General features: G+C 37.3%; 1 protein-coding gene across 1 annotated transcript; it reads right to left on the bottom strand.

Moving 5' to 3' along the window:
* Positions 1–732: 732 nt before the first annotated feature.
* LOC122663154 (glucose-1-phosphate adenylyltransferase large subunit, chloroplastic/amyloplastic-like) lies at positions 733–18,614 on the bottom strand. Its single transcript, XM_043858855.1, has 9 exons — positions 18,399–18,614; positions 17,550–17,666; positions 17,347–17,430; positions 17,215–17,270; positions 16,709–16,802; positions 16,132–16,317; positions 15,748–15,828; positions 7,687–7,692; positions 733–756 (listed from the first exon to the last, which is right to left on the bottom strand). Exons 1-9 carry the CDS (start codon positions 18,612–18,614, stop codon positions 733–735), a joined length of 864 nt encoding a protein of 287 aa, XP_043714790.1.
* Positions 18,615–19,642: the final 1,028 nt, after the last annotated feature.

The following is a 19,642-nucleotide window of genomic DNA, read 5'->3' as shown; positions in this document are numbered from 1 at the left end:
ATGTTGTTGATATTAAAACAGTGGATTTTAGTGAGGACAAGTCTACTGAAAAGTCAAACTCCCATCCTATGCGTGAGAATAACACTACTATGGGTGCAGCGGGTGAGCCCGATGCCCGATCCACGACCCACTCTAAAATTTGAACCTGGGTTGGGGTTTCCAACCCGTGGGCTGGCCAAGGTTGGCATTTCCAGGTCTAGGTTTGAATGGGCCGGTTTAGGCACAGCCACACGTGAAATGACGAGAGTCATAATGTATGCAGTCTTATCCCTGCTTTTTGCAAAGAGGTTGTTTTCAGACTCAAACCAGTGGTCACAATAGAGCAACATTACCACTGCACTAAGGCTAAAGCTCAGTTAGACTCCTTCAACCTTAATTCATGTGGAATTGGGATTAATCAATCGAAATTGGCCTTAGTCGATTCTAGATCAATTATTAAAACCATATTCTCATCCTCAACTACCACATTTTTTTATTAACGATCTATAACCATCGTTTGAGGAATCGGTATCGGATTGTCTGGATCAGCTAATTCGCATCGGTATCAACATAGAGTATAGACTGATTTCGATTTTTGGCCAATCCCGTATCAATGGACCGGTACAGACCAAGGGTGAAAATGTTAAAAATAATAATTTTTTTAAAGAAAATAAGGGTAAATCTATCTGATCTAGACCGATACGGGCTGGTCCGGATCGAAATCGAATCGGTATCAACCAAGACCAATACTGATTACTGAAACCTCCACTCAAACCTCTCCATGATACTCTCCTCTACTTGAGCACTAACCGTGTCCACTCAGTACTCCCTTCCCTTTGCTAGAACCTCCTTAGAATGCCTTGGCAAAAGCGCCTTTGGCCCCTTTAAGTAGGTGGTCTGCATGTGCATCCCCGGTCCTCAGTAGGCAAGTAAATATATATATATATATATATATTTTTTTTTTTTTTTCAATAAACAGTAGGATCAAACCCTCACAATGTGGATGGATTTTTTTATTTTTTATTTCTCAAGTTTCTTCATGGGTTTACCTCTTTAGACAAATATTGTTGTTGCTCATCATTTGTCTCATAAAGTTCGGACATTGATAATAAACCAAGGCTAGACTTGTGAGTTTGCAGCTTGGATCAATAACCTTAGATATTATGGAAATTGGGATATGGGTTACGCTTGCATGGATGGGATTTTTTTATCCCTTGCCTACTAAAGACACAAGGTTGGCTAATGTCCCTATGGGGGGATTGGAACTCCTGCTTGTAAACTTCTTTTCTGAGAATCATCTCTTGTAATTTGGGCAAGAGATCAATGTCTGATCGTGTGGCTCTTGCACCAGCACAGGGGCCAATGAGAGCGCTCAGAGACATCAATATGGATTAGATTTTTTATTTCACGAGGGGTGATAATTTCGTTCGCTCCTGTGTTTGAGAGCAGGAGCCATGTGACCAGGCATCGCTCCTTATAATTTATTCCTGTTTGGTGTATAAACTTGTTGATATGGTGGATCATAGTGCAAATAGGTTTTGGGTATATCATGTTAGAAAATTACAAATCATGAATGAAAGTGAGAAACATACTTAGATCCATATTGTTTGAGAAGAAACACATTGTGATCGAAACCTCAATGAAAACCTCTGGTCTCCTCTCCTTCAGTCTTGTCTGCTCTCTTCTATATAAAATAATAAAGGTCAGCAACTAATGGACATTATCACCAATTTATAAATTGAGAAAGACCAACATTGTCAGATAGAACAACTGATGTCTCTCCCATAATAGGTTCAACTATTAATAGACTCATATAACACTCCACAATTTAAGACGATTAACTAGAAAAACTCATTACCCATTAAGGAGACCACCTTTTGTATTGGACTCCATCCAACCAGACCCATGAATAATACTTTTCCACTAATCCATACTCATACAATGACTAGATGCTAAACCCATCTATGATGAAAACATTACATTCTCTCACTGGGGTTATTGGGTAGCATGAAGTCATTGCTCTAACCTTGGATTAGAAGATTGGTCTCATATAGGAAGTGTTCAAAGTGGCATGTCCTAAACAATACACCCGAGTCCAAGCAATAATACAAACACACAATCGTAAAGCGTTGTCACATCTTAAGTCAACATGTGACCCTACACGTCAAAGTGATTGAATCCTAGCACGTCATAGGCTACACTGGTGTAAAGGTGTGATATAAAAGTGGGAAAATTATGAGTACACCCCCTGTACTTTGCCTAAAGAACTAATCAACATGAAGTTTCAAAAATCGCACTTGTACACCCCCTGTATTTTTCAAAAAATACAAATTAACAGTCCGTTAGCCAGAGCATGTTAAAGTGATGATGTAGACTTTAAAATGGATCTAAAATGGCTATTTTACCCTTATCTTCTATAGTAATATAATTTAACCTAAGCAGTGGTGAAGAGATTCCCCCCTTATTCTATCTTCCTTCTCAAACCTAAAACTCAAAACCGTAGCGGAGTGGAATGAGACAATCAAGATTTTGAGGTAAAAAATGTATCTAATGCCATTAATATTAAATCATCCTACACTATACTTGTCTTCCGAGTTCCGAGCAAGAGTAGAGAACTTCAGTTTTAAAAACATTAAGAGATCAAGTCACAGGTCGCCTCACGCCCAAAGTCTCGGATAATAGCGATTCAATCACTCAATGTTTCTAAATTTCGGTAAACGATAGAGTACTACATTAACAAATACCACCCCACATTTCCGAAATATGAATTAATGAATAATGAATGGAACGACACCTTTGATTTCAAATTAATAAAAAAAAAAAAACTAATACGCAATTGGTGAAGAGATGAGCAATGGATATACAGGATTGAACGCAGGAATATTTATATAAAAAAAAATTCATTGGCATTAATAGAAATGCTCAAGCAAGCAAATGGCCTCTGTGATCATGTGGAAGATGAAGAGCGCCACAAGTTGGAACCCGCAAGAGAACCACAGCCGGCCTATGCCTATGGTGAACGGAGGTTGAGTTCGCATTGCCCGTAGCTCTACCGTCTCCACTGGCCCACTGGCACTGACATAGATCCTGCGGCGCTCCACGCCATTCCTTGTTCTCTCTCCCTGTTACTTTTGTCTTGTCACTCAATGGTTCCGCGGATGCATAGAGAAAGACAAAGTGATTTGTGAGTCCTCACAACTCACAAGGAAACCCTAAATTATAGGCCCGATTTCTTCGTCGTCTTCACCTCCGGACATGAGAGAGAGAGAGTGTGTGTGTGTGTGTGTGTGTGTGTATGTTCTCGCCGATCTTCTTCACAGAAAGGATTTTCTCCAACTGGAAGCCGATGCAATCCCATTCCACTCTACTGTTGTTTTCCCCAACTGGAAGGGAGATGGAAGAAGGAGGAATTTTTTCACCTACTGCTTAGGTTAGTGGGTAAAACAGTCATTTTATGTCCACTTTAAAGCCAACGTCATCCCTTAATGTACTCAGGCTAAAAAGACTGTTAATTTTGTATTTTTGAAAAATATAGGGGGTGTACAAGTGTGGTTTTTAAAACTTTGAATTGATTAGTATTGGGGGTGTACACATAATTTTTCCTAAAAAAATTTATGCCACAGTGATCAAACATGTCAAATCCAAATCGATCCTGAGAGATATGAAACCTTACGTTTTTTTGCCTTTTAGTATAGGGAAAAGTTGTTTGTAACCGAGGTGGTTACAACATAATTTGTAACCTCTCTTTTATGTCCAATCCCAGACACCTATTGTTTTTACCATTATTAGGATTAAAACGCCATTTCACGTGCAGTGTATGGGAGAAGAAAAAGTGAGAAATGACAACCTTAGTCATGACACAGGGGCATTAACGTAATTATATATTAATTGATAACAGAATCAGGATGTGGCCATAATTGGGAGGAACCTACCAGAATTCGACGGAACAAGTGAAACGTTCTCAGAAGTGAGCCTAGGGTCAAAAGTTTGCAAAAAATTTTTGTGATTGGCCGGAAGTAGTTGGAAGTGACATCGGCGATTACAAAAAACTTGTGGAAGATTCCTTCTTAAAGAGCTGAAGAAACACAAGATTCAGAGGTTTAGAACTCTCATTTGTAAATGCGCCAAAATTTGGACAGTTCATCTTTCCAAGAGGAAACAAACAAAAAGCTTTGAGAAAAAGCTCAACCAGCTACAGGGCAAAAAAGCAAAATTCAATCTTTACATAGAAACAGAGCATTCTCCTCTATTTGACGATGCCCATATATATATAAAATAAGTAAAAAATGTGTTTGTTCGATCCAAACCAGGAGCTACCGATGATTATGGATCCACTATAAAAATTATGGGAAGTAGTTTTCTGTACGGGATGCCAGCACTCCCATGAGTCTATCTCTCCTCTTTAAAATAAGGTGACAGAGATGTCTTTTCACATGGGGAGGAAAGAGATAGACTAATGGGAGTGCTGGTGTAGGCCACACTCCCGGACAGAGATCTTTTTCCCAAAAAATATTTAACAACATTACTCAAGAGATTTTCAATCACACAACTTTCCATATAAAAGCATCCAGAATTAATAAAGGATTGAACAAAGAATTGAACTCCAAGTATCTCTATGTGCAAACTTCAACCTTAAATGCAGGAACGATGAGTCATTATTCACAGTTCGTTTGATGCCAAAATCGATTTTTTTTTCGTTGCTCTAATTCCTTAGATAAGCATTGGATGGTTAAGTGCTCTGAACAATATCATCGTTGAATTTTGCTTCGCGCATTCTGGTTTTTGTTTTACATGTCCTGAGCCTCTGTACTCATATCGCTCTTGTTTAAGGTGCCAATGACATTATTAACTAATAATACTGAAGGGAAAGGTTACAATGTAAGTTGTATTCGCGGGCCTGTGGCTTCCCCCATTTTTGTAGTGGTGGACTATTGGAGGGCAGCCGCCGATCTCTTTTCTCGGGAATATGAGAAATTAGGGATTGGGGTTACGATTTCATCGTTTTGATCTTGTTTGTAGGAGAAATCCTCTGGAGTTAAACTTTGCAAAGTTGAGATTGAGGACAGAATGGTCCCAACGAGATGATTCGTCGAGAGATTCAACTAGTTGAAGATTCGAATACCGGTGATCTCAAAGGGGATCTCGCCAAATAACTCATTGTGGCTGAGATCGATGAATCTTACTTAGCAACTTGCATTGGCCGACCTTTGGTGTTGTTGGACCGGATAATCTGTTGTTCCTGATATCCATCTTGAACTGCTGCAACTTTCCAACTTATGGCACGTTTAACGTCGGTGCTCATTCACGGCAATAAGGAGATAACATGATTGATCTAAGGGCCAGTTAGGGTTGGATGTGAAGTATACTTCCCTTTCTACCCTTTTAACCCAACAAATTTTAATAGTGTTAGATATTAAAATGAGTTTCGTGTGAAATTACATCATTTGTCCTTGTGTTAAAATTGAAAACCACTTGGATTGAAGGCAGATAAAGTACGGTTACAAAGTCTATTTGTAACCTTCTTGGTTACAAACAACTTTACCCGTATAGTATACCCCACTTCTTTTTTCAATGAGAGTAAATGTTATTATTTCTTTTAGAAATGACAACATGATAAATCACTCTCAAATTATCTTGTTATTTCTTTTTACCCTCGATTTTATAATTTTTGGAACAAGATGAAGGGCAATCAAAAGAATGTTACTTCTGATCATTTCACCACCTTAGAGACAACAAGGTGCACCCTAATATACTCACAATTAGACCTGATTATACACTTTCCCTCTGACCTTAATACTCAAATAAAAATTAAATTTTTCTTAATAGAAGTGTAAAAAGACCCATAAAATAAGATGGAGAAAGTCAAGGAAATTGACATGAATCTAGGGTATTATTTTTTTGGTGAAAAGGAAATTGAATTAAAAAACCTTTTTTTTTGCAAATAATTCAAAAAGAAACTAAGAGATACAAACAATATAATACCCACGAATCTAGGATACTATTACTCCTTCCCCCACCCCCCCCCCCTCCTCCCCCTTATTTATTGAAGATCCGAAATATTATTCCTTGACACCCATCACATTGATGGTCGGGAAATGAATTCTATAACTCAATGAGAATAATAATTTATGCAACCTGTTTGCATCCATTAAAGATGAAAAATAAACCAAAAGAGAGAAAAAAAAAGGCTAATCGATCGTGCTCCTAGCGTAGCTCCTACACCTAGACAAAGAAACCGCCTTGTCACCTTGAAATGACCGCCTTGCCTTCATGGGATTTTCACCTTTTCATAAGGGCAAGGTGGTCATTTCCAAGCGATAGGGTAGTTTCTGTGTCTCAGCGTGGGAGCCACACTAGGCACGTGACCGTTTAGCATTCTCTCACCCAAATCAAAGATAATATTTGTATAATAGACCAACGCATATCCATGGCCAAAACTAAAGCCACTTTAATGAACAGTCTTTCACATGTTATATACTATGACCATCAATTGACACTTGAAGAGAATTTTACTCAGCTATCACATTTGTAGATCTCCTCACTTGAGTTTGGGGTTGTCCCTCTACTTTGATCAATCCGTATTTTACTTAAACCGTTCTGCCATCAAATCATATGAGATAATGAAATCGATCTGGTCTACTCAAAGAAGTTATTAAGACCTCAATTGTCTGGTTGGTGCTACACCACTGTTTGATTCATTGTTTGTACTAACAAAACCATTTGCACCGTATAGGAGATGGTGAATCAACCTCCATAAACCATATCTTTTACCAATTTTTTTCTTTCTTTTTTTTTTTTATACCAATTTTTTTCTTTCTTTTCTGGTGCCAAAGCTTGGGCCAAGTTCACGAATTAGGAATTGGTATTGAATCGAACGATTTGTATTTGAATAGTGTATCTCCAATATTGATACCTAACCAATACCATATCGATAAATCTACTTGAATCTAAGATTTTAGGTGGAAAAAAAATGGCTTTTTATGATCGGGGATCAGCTCGATATGGGATACATATCAGTATCAATATTGCTGTATCAATGCACGTGCCAATACCATGAACTACATCCTTGGTCAAGTTGCTAAGAATTGCAATAGCATACCAATGGAAGATGAAAATTATGTTCTTCTGGAGTCTAAAAAGAAACAAACAAGAAACTCGCTTCTCATGCAATATTGAGAAAACTTAATTTTGTATATTTTGGAACATCTGATCTTTCGACTCCTTGTTTTAAATATATTTTTAGGGAGAGGGATGGGTATGCTAGCAATATACTGTATGCTAGCACCCTATGAGTCTATCTCTCTCCCCCCCCCCCCCTCCCTCCACCTTACCTTTTGAAATGATTCTCTAACCCCTTAAAGGGAGGGAGAGAGAGAGATAGACACACGAGTATATGGTATACCACTAGCATACCCAGTTGTTTCCCATATTTTTATTTTATAAAAAAATTGTATGAGAAGATGAAAATATCCTCCTACCACTAATTATAGTAGATTTTTTTGGAGGCACCATTCTTTGTGTGGGACGTAGGGGCCACGCCGCATGTGCCAGCCAATGAGGATGCACTGTGACAAATTGAGCGGTGGAATTTCTGCCATGGTGGTCATTCCACCTCCCGTTGTACGTGGCGTGGCCCCTACATCCCACGCAAGAAACATTTTCCCCTTTTTTTTTTTTATTTATTGTAAATGGTATATCGAATTGTACAGGAGGCTATCGGGTTACAAAATGAGATCATTAATGATGTATTGTTGAACCTCTGATTTTTCAGCATTTGAATTGAGAAGATTGTTTATTTCACATCAAAACTAATGTCAAAAGCCTTCTGTTCCAAGACTTCCTTTTTCATCAAGGCAGTTATTGGTGAGTTGTTGGGTTTTTTATTTTTTTTTTTGGTAACAACATTTATTATCTAAAACCATGGGAAAAAACGATCTCGCAAGAGTCAGACAACGGAAAGGAACAAAGAAACAAAGGTGGGACACTATCCCAAAAAACATCACATTGGACATTAGCTCCAACTGAAGCCAGGCAGTCCGCACAGAAATTCCCCTCTCAAAGTGTATGAGAGAATTCAACAAAGTCAAAACAACTCCATAAGTTAATACAGTCTTCAATGACAACCAAACTTGAGACGCCAAGGAATACTTGCCGTAGAGCCCTTTAAGATTGAGATAATGAGAAGGTTATCACTCTCAATGCAAATTTTGCGAAACCTTGCTTAAATCAACGCCTGTCTTACTGCCAAAGCCTCCGCTACCGTAGCCAAATTATCACCCGTTCCTTTAGCAAAGTAGAAAAGAAATCTTCCAAAACTATTTCTGCCAATTCCACCAATTCCTGATTTCCTCGGATTGGCCCGACAAGAACCATCTACATTGATCTTTACAACATCCAGAACAGGAGGAATCCACATAGTAGAACGCATAGAAGAGACGGCCAAATTCCTTCTCTTTAAACTAAAATCTTCTGCAAATCTCATAGTCTTTTGCAAAATGATTTCTGGAGAGTTATTAGAACGATTGAAAGTAAAAGATAGATAATTAATCCAAATGTGCTTTTTTTATTTCACTGGGCAGGGTGGTAATTTGCATGCTCCAATGACTAGCATAGAGGACACGCAACCATGCAATGTTCTTTTTCCCATTTAATATTATACGAAAAGGGTTCTCTGAATCTAAAGCGTTTCCTACATCTATACCCATTTTTTATTCATTTATTCAAGAAGAAAACATAATTTTAAAAAAAAAAATTTATTTGGACACCCCCTGTACTATGGCCTAATTACTTAGTCTCCCCAATTTTTGAAACAATTACTTGAACACCTCCTGCAGTTTTCCATTTCTTTCAAGTAGGTCAAGTCTGCTAGTTTAGTGATGCTGTCATCAGTTAGATTTTTTGTAATGCCTAAACTAACTTAAAAGGGTACTGATTTCTGATTCTTCCTGCAACCAATAAAAAAAAAAATGGGGCAACCATGGCTGTGTGTGAATTTTCATGTGACCTCCCAAAGCCTTTCCTGATCCGAAACCCTTTTTGCAGACTTAGCATTTTCATGAGTGATTGCCTTTCTTGATCCAAAACCCTTTTGCAGACCTTGCATTTTCATGGGTGATTGCATTGATGTATGGAAAAAATGGCTTATATGAGAGTTCACTAAAAACCGGCAGCCATGGTTTGTTTCCTATAAATGTAAAAAATGGCTTATATACACATGGGGACATCATTAATAACTCGTATCTGAAATCTAGTGAAGTGATAAATTATAATGCTTTGAAGCATATCCATTGTCTGCTTATATGCTTCAGCATGGCTGTGTGTGAACTCTCAGCCAAAAAGATTTTAATTGAAAATTTTCACTTCAAAAAATTTGACGTGTAAAATTTCACATGTTGAAAGCCAATGTTTGTTTTTTTATGTAAAAAAGCATTGAAAAAATTTCAACATATAAAATTTTACATTTATGAAGTAAAATTTACCATTTTACACGCCGAAACAAACGAAACCTAAAGAATTCTTTCACCGAAAAACATCATTGCACTTGGATGGGTGTCTAGTAATAGAAGGCATTTTGGACTTCCAATATATAAGGAGCGGGTGGGGGGGAATAATGATAACCTTAGATTCGTCTGTGAAGGAAAACCGAATCCAAAAATGAAAGTATCGTGCATAAAATGAAGGTGATCGATAAGACAAAGAAAGAAACCTTCGAAGAGACAAAATACAATGTTTAACTCTTCCAAAAAGTATTGCAAAAGCCAGCCATCGTACTACAAATCAAAATCAAGAATAATGAACAAGACAGAACAAAATCTTACCTACCATATATATATATATATATAATGCCAAGCCCAGACTGCTCTATATGCAATCATATTACAAATCAAAATCTGGGATTGATGAAGAACGAAATCTTTCCTACCATATATATCTAATGCTATAAAAACGAGCCAAATTCTTTGAGGCCAAGAATATGCAAAGATAAAGTGCAACCAAAATCATATTAAGCAAAACCTGTCCTGAACCCTATTTCGGTGAACATCATAACACTACAAGAAAAGTGATTTTCAGCGACGGTAGAAAACTATCGCCAAAAATTCAATTACTGTCACCAAAAAAATAGATGACAGTAAATAAATCCATTGCGTTTCTATGGGCATTAATCCCATAGCCGAAACTTAGCGACGGCAAAATGACAACTGACGATGAAGGCATTTTTCGTGACAGTTATTATATTACCGTCACTTTATATATTTTTGTCACGGTAAGTATTACCGTCGTTATATTTAAAATTCTACGACGGTTACTATTTTGTCGTCATCCTATTATTTATGGCGACGATTATATTACCGTCATAATATATCAATTTTGGTGACAAATAATATATTACCATCGCCCTTTTATTTTTTGTGACGACAGAATAACTGTCGTTATAAATGGATTTATATTGACGATAATTAAATTACCGTCACCAAAGGTTATTTTTTGAAGAAAAAAATTATTTAAAAAATGCAATTTTACTTTCACCTATAATTTCATCATTATATCTAAAAAATATCAAATAAACATCCATGAGACATAAGATCCATTGATTTCATTCAACTTTAAAAAGTGATACATACAATCATAAAATCCATTGTGTCCATTAAAACTTCAAATATTACAACCATGAGACAGAAACCATAGATCGTAATTAAACTTCATCCTTCTACCCACAAAAAAAAATAAACTTCATCCCAAATGCTTGCAACTTGCTAGTGCCAAGCCAAAAAAAAACAGCTGCGTGGACTGGTACCTACCAATATAAATCATAAGAATAGAATTAGGAAAACAATCTTTTTTTATGGTAATTTATCAAATGCCAAAGTCAATTGCAGAATATTTTCAACCAAATCAAAATCCACCACATGACTGATATTTTTTCACTTTTGTCACAGTGCTGAAATCCCAATAGATTTGGATCTGTCCATACATTTCTATACAGAGTCCTCTATTGAGACTGATTGGACTTGTCCATTCATCCCAGCTTGCAATCCTTTGGCAATTACCTCTCAACATTGAGGAAATAGGCAAGGTGTCTGCTTTCATACCATCCAATCCAAGTACAGGGAAACCAGTTAGAAATGATGGGGTGGGGGACCTTCTTGGCCTTCTTTAATTTCTAAAAATTTATATAGTAGTGATAGAACATCTAAATTTATATGCAAAATATGGAATGTTTGGTTGTGATTACTTTCATGTCTCAAGATTGATCTCAAAACTAAAAGGAGTTTGAACAAGAAACTAAACCTCTGGGAGGCAGAAAGCTAACTTAATTATGTGCATGAATCAAAAGTTAATAAGGCGGAACAATAACTCTGACACCATCAAAGATTAATTGCTTGTTTCAATGAAAATAATAGTAGCACACCAATTGAAGTACTTCTACATGTATAGACATCAATGCGTATCTTATGAAGAATGGAGAAATATATAGAGTTATGAATTATGATTCAAATTCTTGAAACTTGAAGAGTGGGAAAATATATATAAAAAGAACCTTCAATAGAGAGCACTTCTAAAGATTATAAAGTAGCCTTTGGTACCCATACTAATTAATGGTGTTCTTAGAAGTGACGAGTCTTGTCACTATAAATTCTCTATCTATCTAGCCTTTCAATGCATCTCTCTCTCTCTCAAGTCTCAACACAACCATTGAAGGAGCTTTTCAATAAGAATGAGAGCCTCCAACCGAGTCCTCTATTCATTGTAGCTGAATCTTATGAAGGGAAATTTGTTGTTACTCTTGGACTGTCAATTGTAAAAGCCATTGAAGCTGGAGAATTGAAGTATAAACTTGGAGGTAATTCAAACTGAATCTTTTCTTAATATCAGAAAATTTTAAACCCTTTAGGTCTCACCATTACCAAACTTTGTAATTCAACTAGGACTGTTTTGATCTAATTTTGTGTGTTTTTAGATATTGTGTGGATTCTTCTCTAAGTTGCAGATTTTTTTTTGTTCTACTGTGGTCATAGGTGTTGCTTTGGGAGATAGTTAGATCTCTCCTGAAGACTTTGTGGTCAGTGGTAGTCATAAAAATATCTGTTTCCCCTATTTTCCTTGTTTACCCATTTTGGAACTCTTATCACTTTGAATATTAAAGGTGCTGATCTTAAAATGGAGGTACTTTCTTTCTTTTCTTTTTTTTTAATTGATTCTAATTTTGATTCCTTTTTTTCCCCTTCAATATTTTAATTCCCATGTCGTGCTTTATTGTTCTATAAATCCCATGCTTCCCACCATTACAAACCTCTTTCACTTCTCTTTCTCTTCCATTTGTGAATTTTTAGAGTGATTTCTGTGTTTCTTTCTCTTCTTTTCTTTCTGTTCTATAGATCTGAGGTTCTGAAGCTCTGCTAGTCTCTTGTTTTTGTTGCTTTCTGTGGGAGGGAGGGAGGGATTGTTTTGGTTGTTGGATTTGATTTTTCAGATCCAAGACTGAAAACCCAATTCTGGATCTCAGGGTTTGTTTTGCCCAGTTTTTTTTTTTTGGATAGCAGGATCTTTCTTTCCTGGCTCTGTTCTCCTGAAAGCTTTACCGTCTTCTTGGTGTTTGAATTTATGCTGCTATAGTTGGGATTTTGATTCTTAGTTTAACTTCTTCCCCTCAAGAACAAATTCTCTTTCTCTCTTTTATCTTAATGCTTAACATATTGTTCTTGATGTTTCAGATTCATGTCTCCAATTCTCAGTGAAATCCTTTTCTCAGGGTTTATGATAAATTCCACACTTAGACGCAGGACCCACTTAGTTCAATCCTTCTCTGTTGTGTTCCTTTACTGGTTTTATTTTTTTTCATGAACTGGCTCTACTCTCAATCTAATTCCACACTCAGACGCAGGACCCATGTGTACTTGGTTGTTCTTCCATGGTGTGGATGTGGAAGGAAAAGAAAAGATTGCAAGAGAGCTTGCTGCCCTTGTATTTGGATCACAAGCTCACTTCATCTCACTCAGCCTTACCAGTTTCTCATTGACTAATGCCGATTCTATCGATGATTTCTGAAACAAAAGATCAAGGGATGATGATTCAAGTTGTAGTTATCTTGGGAGATTTACTGAAGCAATTTGATTATCGATCTCAATTGGGTATTAAAAGAGCAATTGAAAGAGGGAGAGTAACCAATTCAGATGGTGAAGAAGTTCTACTTAGAGATGTGATTGTCATTTTAAGTTGTGGAAGCTTCAGCTCAAGATCAAGAGCTTGTTCTCCTAGTGTGAAACAAAAGTCAGGTGAGACAGAAGATGAGAAGAACACAGAATCTGAGAAAGAAATAAGCCCATGTGTCTCCTTGGATTTGAATCTCTCTGCTGAGAAGACAATGTCTATGATCAGTCCATATATAGATGATATTGGGCTTCTAGAATCTGTTGATAGAAGAATAATGGAAGACATATTCATCTTCTCTTGGAATGGAGTGAAAGTGAAATCGAGTGGACTGCATGGTGGGGTGGAATGATGTTCAAAAACCCAGCAGGGTTTGGTGGAGGGATAAGGAGTTATTACACCCAAGAGTTGCAGCAGGATTCCAAGTCCAAGAACAACAGCAGCCTGCACTCGAATAAGGAAGACAGTAGCAGCAGCAGCCTTGATTGTTGGTGTGGTTGCAGCCTTCAAAAGGGAACTCCAGTACTTGTGTAATTCATTAGTGGGAGGGGTAAACTTGGAACTAAACTAATGTAAGGCTAGGTATGGAACATCCCTAACCCCAGATAGGATGACTAACCAACTCCAAACACCCACTGTTTTAAGACTTAGGCTACGTTTGGTAAATGTCTGAACAGTGTTCAGAACTGTTTTTCCGTTCTTTAAGAACAAAAAAACGTGAAAATGTGTTTGGCTTGACGGTTCGTTTTTTTGTTCTTTAAGAACGAACCAGAGGAATTTTGGATGTAAAGAACGTTCTTCAGACTTCACTCGACAGAGACTACCCGTAGTACAGAGACTTCACTCAAATTGTCACTCAAATCATAGGCATAATTTAGGATCTTTTTCTATCCCTGCTTCAATTAAGAGGAATGAATGAAGAGAGGGCATGTGGGTATGGGGAGGTGTATCTATTTTTGTCTGATTTATGTGGGTATGGGGAGGTGTATCTATATGAATGAAGAGAGGGCATGTGCTTTTTTGGTAAGAAATAAGATTGCTGTCTGATTTATGCGTTTGAGATGGGATTAGTTTCTAATAGAGGAAAGTGAGGGTGGGGGTGGGTATACGTATGGGGAGGTGTATCTATTTTGTTCGCTTCTCTGCCTTTGAACCTTTCTTTTTTCTCACATACATTTCTTATATAGTAGTTTTAATGGATATCCAATCATGTGGTAGTGGGGATGAGGAACAATTCAGCAAACTTTGATTCAAATCTGGTGGTCAGATTTGAGATATCATGAACACAAATATAGCAAGTAACAAAATAGAAAATCCAAACTTAGTGACTAACAGAAAATTGCAACTAGAATCCAATGAATAGCAAGTCAAACAAAAATTAGAAACAAGGATCAGATTTAGAAACTAAATTGGACAGTAATAGCAGCAACCTGAAATCAGAATTAAAAACATGTAGCAAACAGTTCAAGAAATAGGAGTTTCAGATCCAAAACATCATATGAATTTCAGAAATCAATGATAGAATTCTGATCTGAAACGGCCTTGAAACAGGGCTATCTAGGAATGAAAACAGTACAGAAACTGTTGATTAGTAGCAGAAACCACGGACAAGAATGTGGGATCCAAAACCAGATTAAACCGAAGGAAGGTAGCTGATTAAGTCCCAGAATGTTCATGCTTGAGGCAAGACACTTCAGAAGCACCATCACATGCTTCAAGTCCTTCAAATGATTCACAACGGAGGATGAAATTTTCAGCTTTTGCTGGTCTAAAAGCAACACTTTACACAGGCCTTATAGCTTTTTTGTCTTGGACTATTTTGTTGAAACTTTATCTTCTTGACCAAACTGGTTAAGGAAACCCAATTATATAGTTTCCCAAAACCACTGGTTTGATTGGCCCAATAAGAAGATAAGGTTATTATAGGCAGAATGCATTTAATTGAGGCTTAAAGCACATGGTCACCACTGTCCACATTTCACTGGAATAAACCAAATAAGGCTGACTATGACTCAAAAGAGGTTTCAACCTTTTCTTCTAACTATGGATAAGAGTAAAGGAAAGAGTGATGATCAGAATTCAATTCAGAACAGAACAGAACAGAACAAAGCAAAGTAATATATAGGAGTGAGACCTCCATCTCTCCATGGTTGAGGTAATTCTATGCTCTCCATCCATGCCAAAGGTTTCAGTCCTAACATGGAAAAGTTGCGGAGGGTAGATGAGTTGTTTTAGCACAAGAGAATGAGAAGTAATAAGTGTTGTTTGTACCTGATATTTTGGCTATTCTGTAGTACTGAAATTACTGAATCTTTTCAAGTTTTGAACTTTAAAGAATGTTTTCCTATTTTACTGAAATTACGGAAAAACATTGCCTCCATTATTGTGTGGCTGATGAGTTGGATTTCTCCTCTCAATCTCCTGTGTCCCCCTACAATGGTAGTTAGGTTACAGGAGAATATTTTGAGCTTATAGAAAAGAACAAAAATAGTGAACATCTATAAAGTGCAAGTTTATAAATGTCATACTTCCAATATAATACAATGCCCTTTTTTTGGTAGCTTAACTATCTCCCAGGAAAATTTTGAATTGATTTATTTCCTCAACAGTGGGACCAACCTGTTCTGTAAGCGCCAAGTTAGCATCAAAGAACGATTTGATTGTTCCAATGTCCTCCCAATAGTCATTGAATAAATATGCCTGTCAAGATAAGGCATTCAAAGACCCATCAATTTCATTCCCTATACACAGCACACATCTGGTAGATATGTATACACGAGGAGTTAGGAGGGGGGGGATTTTTAAGGAGCATGAAAAGACCCAAACATAATTAAGCCCATTGATCAACCAAACGGTACCTGAAACTGAAATCGCTCAGGCATTACTAATGTATACTTCCCTATCTAGTAGTATTGGTGGGAGAAAAATATAGAGAAATAAAAGAGGGCTCAAGCTTTGCTTACTTAAGCTTGCCCACCTAATAGCATTGGGAGAAGAACTCACTTGGACATTGCACTCCTTCACAGCTGATGGAATGATTTCAGATCCAAAGTCATTGCACATGGGATATTTCCATGTCAAAAGCTTAAGTAGAACCTCTGTTCTGAATACATAGACGCCCATTGATGCAATGTAAGGAGATTCCATGGCTTCTTGTTGAGTCAACCCAAGGATAGTGGTGTCAACTTGCTGCAGTGCACCAAAAAAGACCATTTAATGTCAACTGGATAATGATAAGCATGGTTCAAATAATGGTGGTTGAGCTGGTGTTTAATTTCATAAGTTTAACTTCTAAGATCTAATAGCAGCATAGTTGCAGAGAAATGCATTTCTTGGTTAAATTGGTGCTTCCTACGAAATGTTCAAAGAAAAATTGTGCAGAGATTTCCTACAATTATTTTCTAATACTTGATATAATTTGTGCCTTGATTATAGATAAAGATAAATATTTTAGCTATTTATATTTAGGAAAAAGTGGTTTAAAGTCTAGCTGGGCTTCTCAGAGGCTTCTCAATTCTCTCATTACATTAATAAACTAACTGATTTTCACAAAAGGAAAAGAGGAGGTACAGAAATCTACCATTGCTTTTAGGTCAAAACCCTTAGGTTTCTCGGCAAATTGGATAATCCGTCCAGACTTGTCGATCTTCATCAACCCATAATCTGATGCACGGCTGCAACATGATAGAACAACATTAGATGAACTCCCGGAAACAAAAAGAATGCAAGCATTTACACAATTGACATTCTATACATAAATGGAGGGTCCAACCTAAGCTGAACAACTAAAATTGGTGAACCCTTTTGCATCTTTTAATATAAAGTAGGATTAAGCCTTCAAAGTTTAAACTATCTATACACAAGCTTTCTCTACTTGAATAGTATTTATTTGTAGGAACAATCCCAAACCAACACAATATCTCTCCACCCGCACACAAAAATAAAGAACCTTCAATATCTTGGGTTTTCAAGCAATTTGGACCCCACATGATAAGGGAATATAACCAGACTGATCATTAGCATTTAAAAAAAAAAGGAGAATATTTTGAGCTTTATAGTGAATGGTAAAGAGTACAGGAATTTTACCTGTCATTCATGGGAATACATGAAACTGTAATATCAGCATTTGTGTCAATATGCTTTTGCAAATTCAATATATGTAAGAAGTAAATTTCACAAACATGTTTAACAAGCAATGAAATGAAATGAAATGGACACCTGCACAACACCCATATAATCCATCCTATAAAGATGGTCACCAGACAATATCAAAATATTCTCAACATTCTTGGTTTTGGCATCCTACAGGAGGCAATCACTGCATCAGGACTACTTGCTTGAAACAGACTTTTTTTTTTTTTTTTTTAAATAAAGTTTTCTTCTAGAAGATATGGTTAATTATCAAAATTCCAGGTACCAACCTCAAAGACACACGTAAATTCCCTTACAGCATCAGCTGTTCCTTGAAACCACTTCATAGATAGAAGACCTTCAGCCTCTCTCTTTATGTTTTGGTAGTACGCAAGACAGTAAATAACCTGGGAGAAGATATTTGTTGAGATGTCCTCACACAAGGGAACAATTGTAGGAGAACAAGAGGAAAAAAGGTTTCTTTGGGCAAGTTGGGAAGAGACTTCGCTAACGAAAGATAACCAATCAGGACAGACAAGAAGTCAAGAACAAAGCTGTAATGACTTCACAAGTTGATTTAAGAAACCATTTATATAACAACTGTGTCTCTTAAACTTCAAGAATCATGGGAACAGCTCCTCCTCATACCCATTACATTCAATTTCACATTGATCCTGGACCTGAAACTTCAAGGAGACATGCTTGGAATAGAATAAGATTATAACAGATAAGCTGTCGACAGACCCACTCAAAGTTCTCGAACTCTCCAGCCCATTTGGCTAAAAAAGCCAAGCACTTTTGGCTGGAAATTAGACCTAATGGAGGCCAAATATGAAATACCCCTCCAATAAAAGCAGAACTAAACAGATAAGCTGTCGACAGACCCACTCAAAGTTCTCGAACTCTCCAGCCCATTTGGCTAAAAAAGCCAAGCACTTTTGGCTGGAAATTAGACCTAATGGAGGCCAAATATGAAATACCCCTCCAATAAAAGCAGAACTAAAACCAAGCCAAAAAGATTGTTTTCTTATTAAAACCCTCTTACTTTCCCATCTTAAAATAATTAAAAGAGATAAGTAATTAAAACCAGCAAGCAACAGCCAAACGTGCAGCGCATAACACCCCCTCTTCAAAAACACCATCACCCCTTCTCCAATCACTCCCCCCATCACAAGTTTCAACACCAACGATCTCAGCTTTAACCAGCACAGACAGAATGCCAGCATCAATAGCTCAGGATCTGCAACAGCAGCAGCAACCGTAGCTGCAGTCCCAGCCAGTAAGCCCACTTGTGACACCATCACCTTCCCGTCCTCAAATCTCTCTTCAACAGCCTTCAAAGAAGAGCAAACCATCCAAACCAGGGAAACTTTACAAGCAAGTTCGTTCTCTGTTCAGGGCATTCCCCATCAACAAGAATCAAGGCACTATGAATGAAATCAGAAAAAAGAAAGTGTTTGGCACCAGTATTCATGGACCTTGGCTCATCCTCAAAGAGAATAAAGAGAATAATCAATTATATAAGAGGCCATTCCTCAACCATACACCCTAATATATTTGCACATTCCATACTCCAAGGTCACACAGAAAATGATTGCCAAAGTACAACAAGAAGACATGATGGACACAATTAAGCTCAAGAAAAAGATGGGACAACATGTTTCAGTCAAGCAGAAAAGCAAGATGAAGCACTTGATTTATTTGAAGCGTAAGGCCTCTAGGATTTTAGTAGCATCAAGTGGAATAAACACAAGACACTAGATGATAGCAGTTCAAAACTAAGCACACGTTTCTTGTCTTCTCCCTCTCCTCTTTGCCACTACTTTTGAAAACATTGATTTTAATTATGTGATGATTTAAAAAGTCTATACTCTCACTATAAATTAAGGCATAGAATAGCTCTTGAGCTAATAAGTTGCAAAAAGATGGAAGGCTCTACAAGATCCCTCAGGAATCTCCCTTCTCTCTGTGCCACTAAACTCCTCTCTATCTTCTCAACTACTCCATCATCTCTAAGCCCTACGCCTCCTCCTCCTCCTCCTGATGCTATAGAAATGCAAGCACAACCAGCAGCAATAGCCCACAACCCAACCACCAATCTCATGAATCCCAACAATGTTGATCCTGCTATCTCTTCTTACACCAACGATATTGAGAGTGCAAGGATGGATATTCGTGTCTGGTTAGCAGCCGCAACACCTCTTTCAGTCTTTTACTATCAAGCACGCCCACATGTTCCTTCCATACTCTGCTTCAGTCTCTTCGCCTTAATGCTGGCAGCCCTGGTTTACTTCATTGGAGTGCTTACGCATCACAAGGTTCCATCCATTGCTAAGGTGATGATTCAAGCAGGAGTTGGTTTTGCTGTAATTTCTTTCTCTGT

This window comes from Telopea speciosissima, chromosome 5, assembly GCF_018873765.1.
Source record: "Telopea speciosissima isolate NSW1024214 ecotype Mountain lineage chromosome 5, Tspe_v1, whole genome shotgun sequence".
In the NCBI taxonomy this organism is placed as follows: Eukaryota; Viridiplantae; Streptophyta; class Magnoliopsida; order Proteales; family Proteaceae; genus Telopea; species Telopea speciosissima.
This window is presented reverse-complemented; position numbering and strand designations above follow the sequence as displayed.

Coding starts and splice junctions, on each gene's coding strand:
- LOC122663154 (XM_043858855.1), bottom strand. CDS start 18,614: ATGGTTTGCTCTTCTTTGAAGGCTGTTGAAGAGAGATTTGAGGACGGG. Junction 16,803..17,214: donor TGTATTCCCATGAATGACAG/GTAAAATTCCTG, acceptor ATCATGTTGCAG/CCGTGCATCAGATTATGGGT. Junction 16,318..16,708: donor GTTTTGACCTAAAAGCAATG/GTAGATTTCTGT, acceptor GGTGCACTGCAG/CAAGTTGACACCACTATCCT.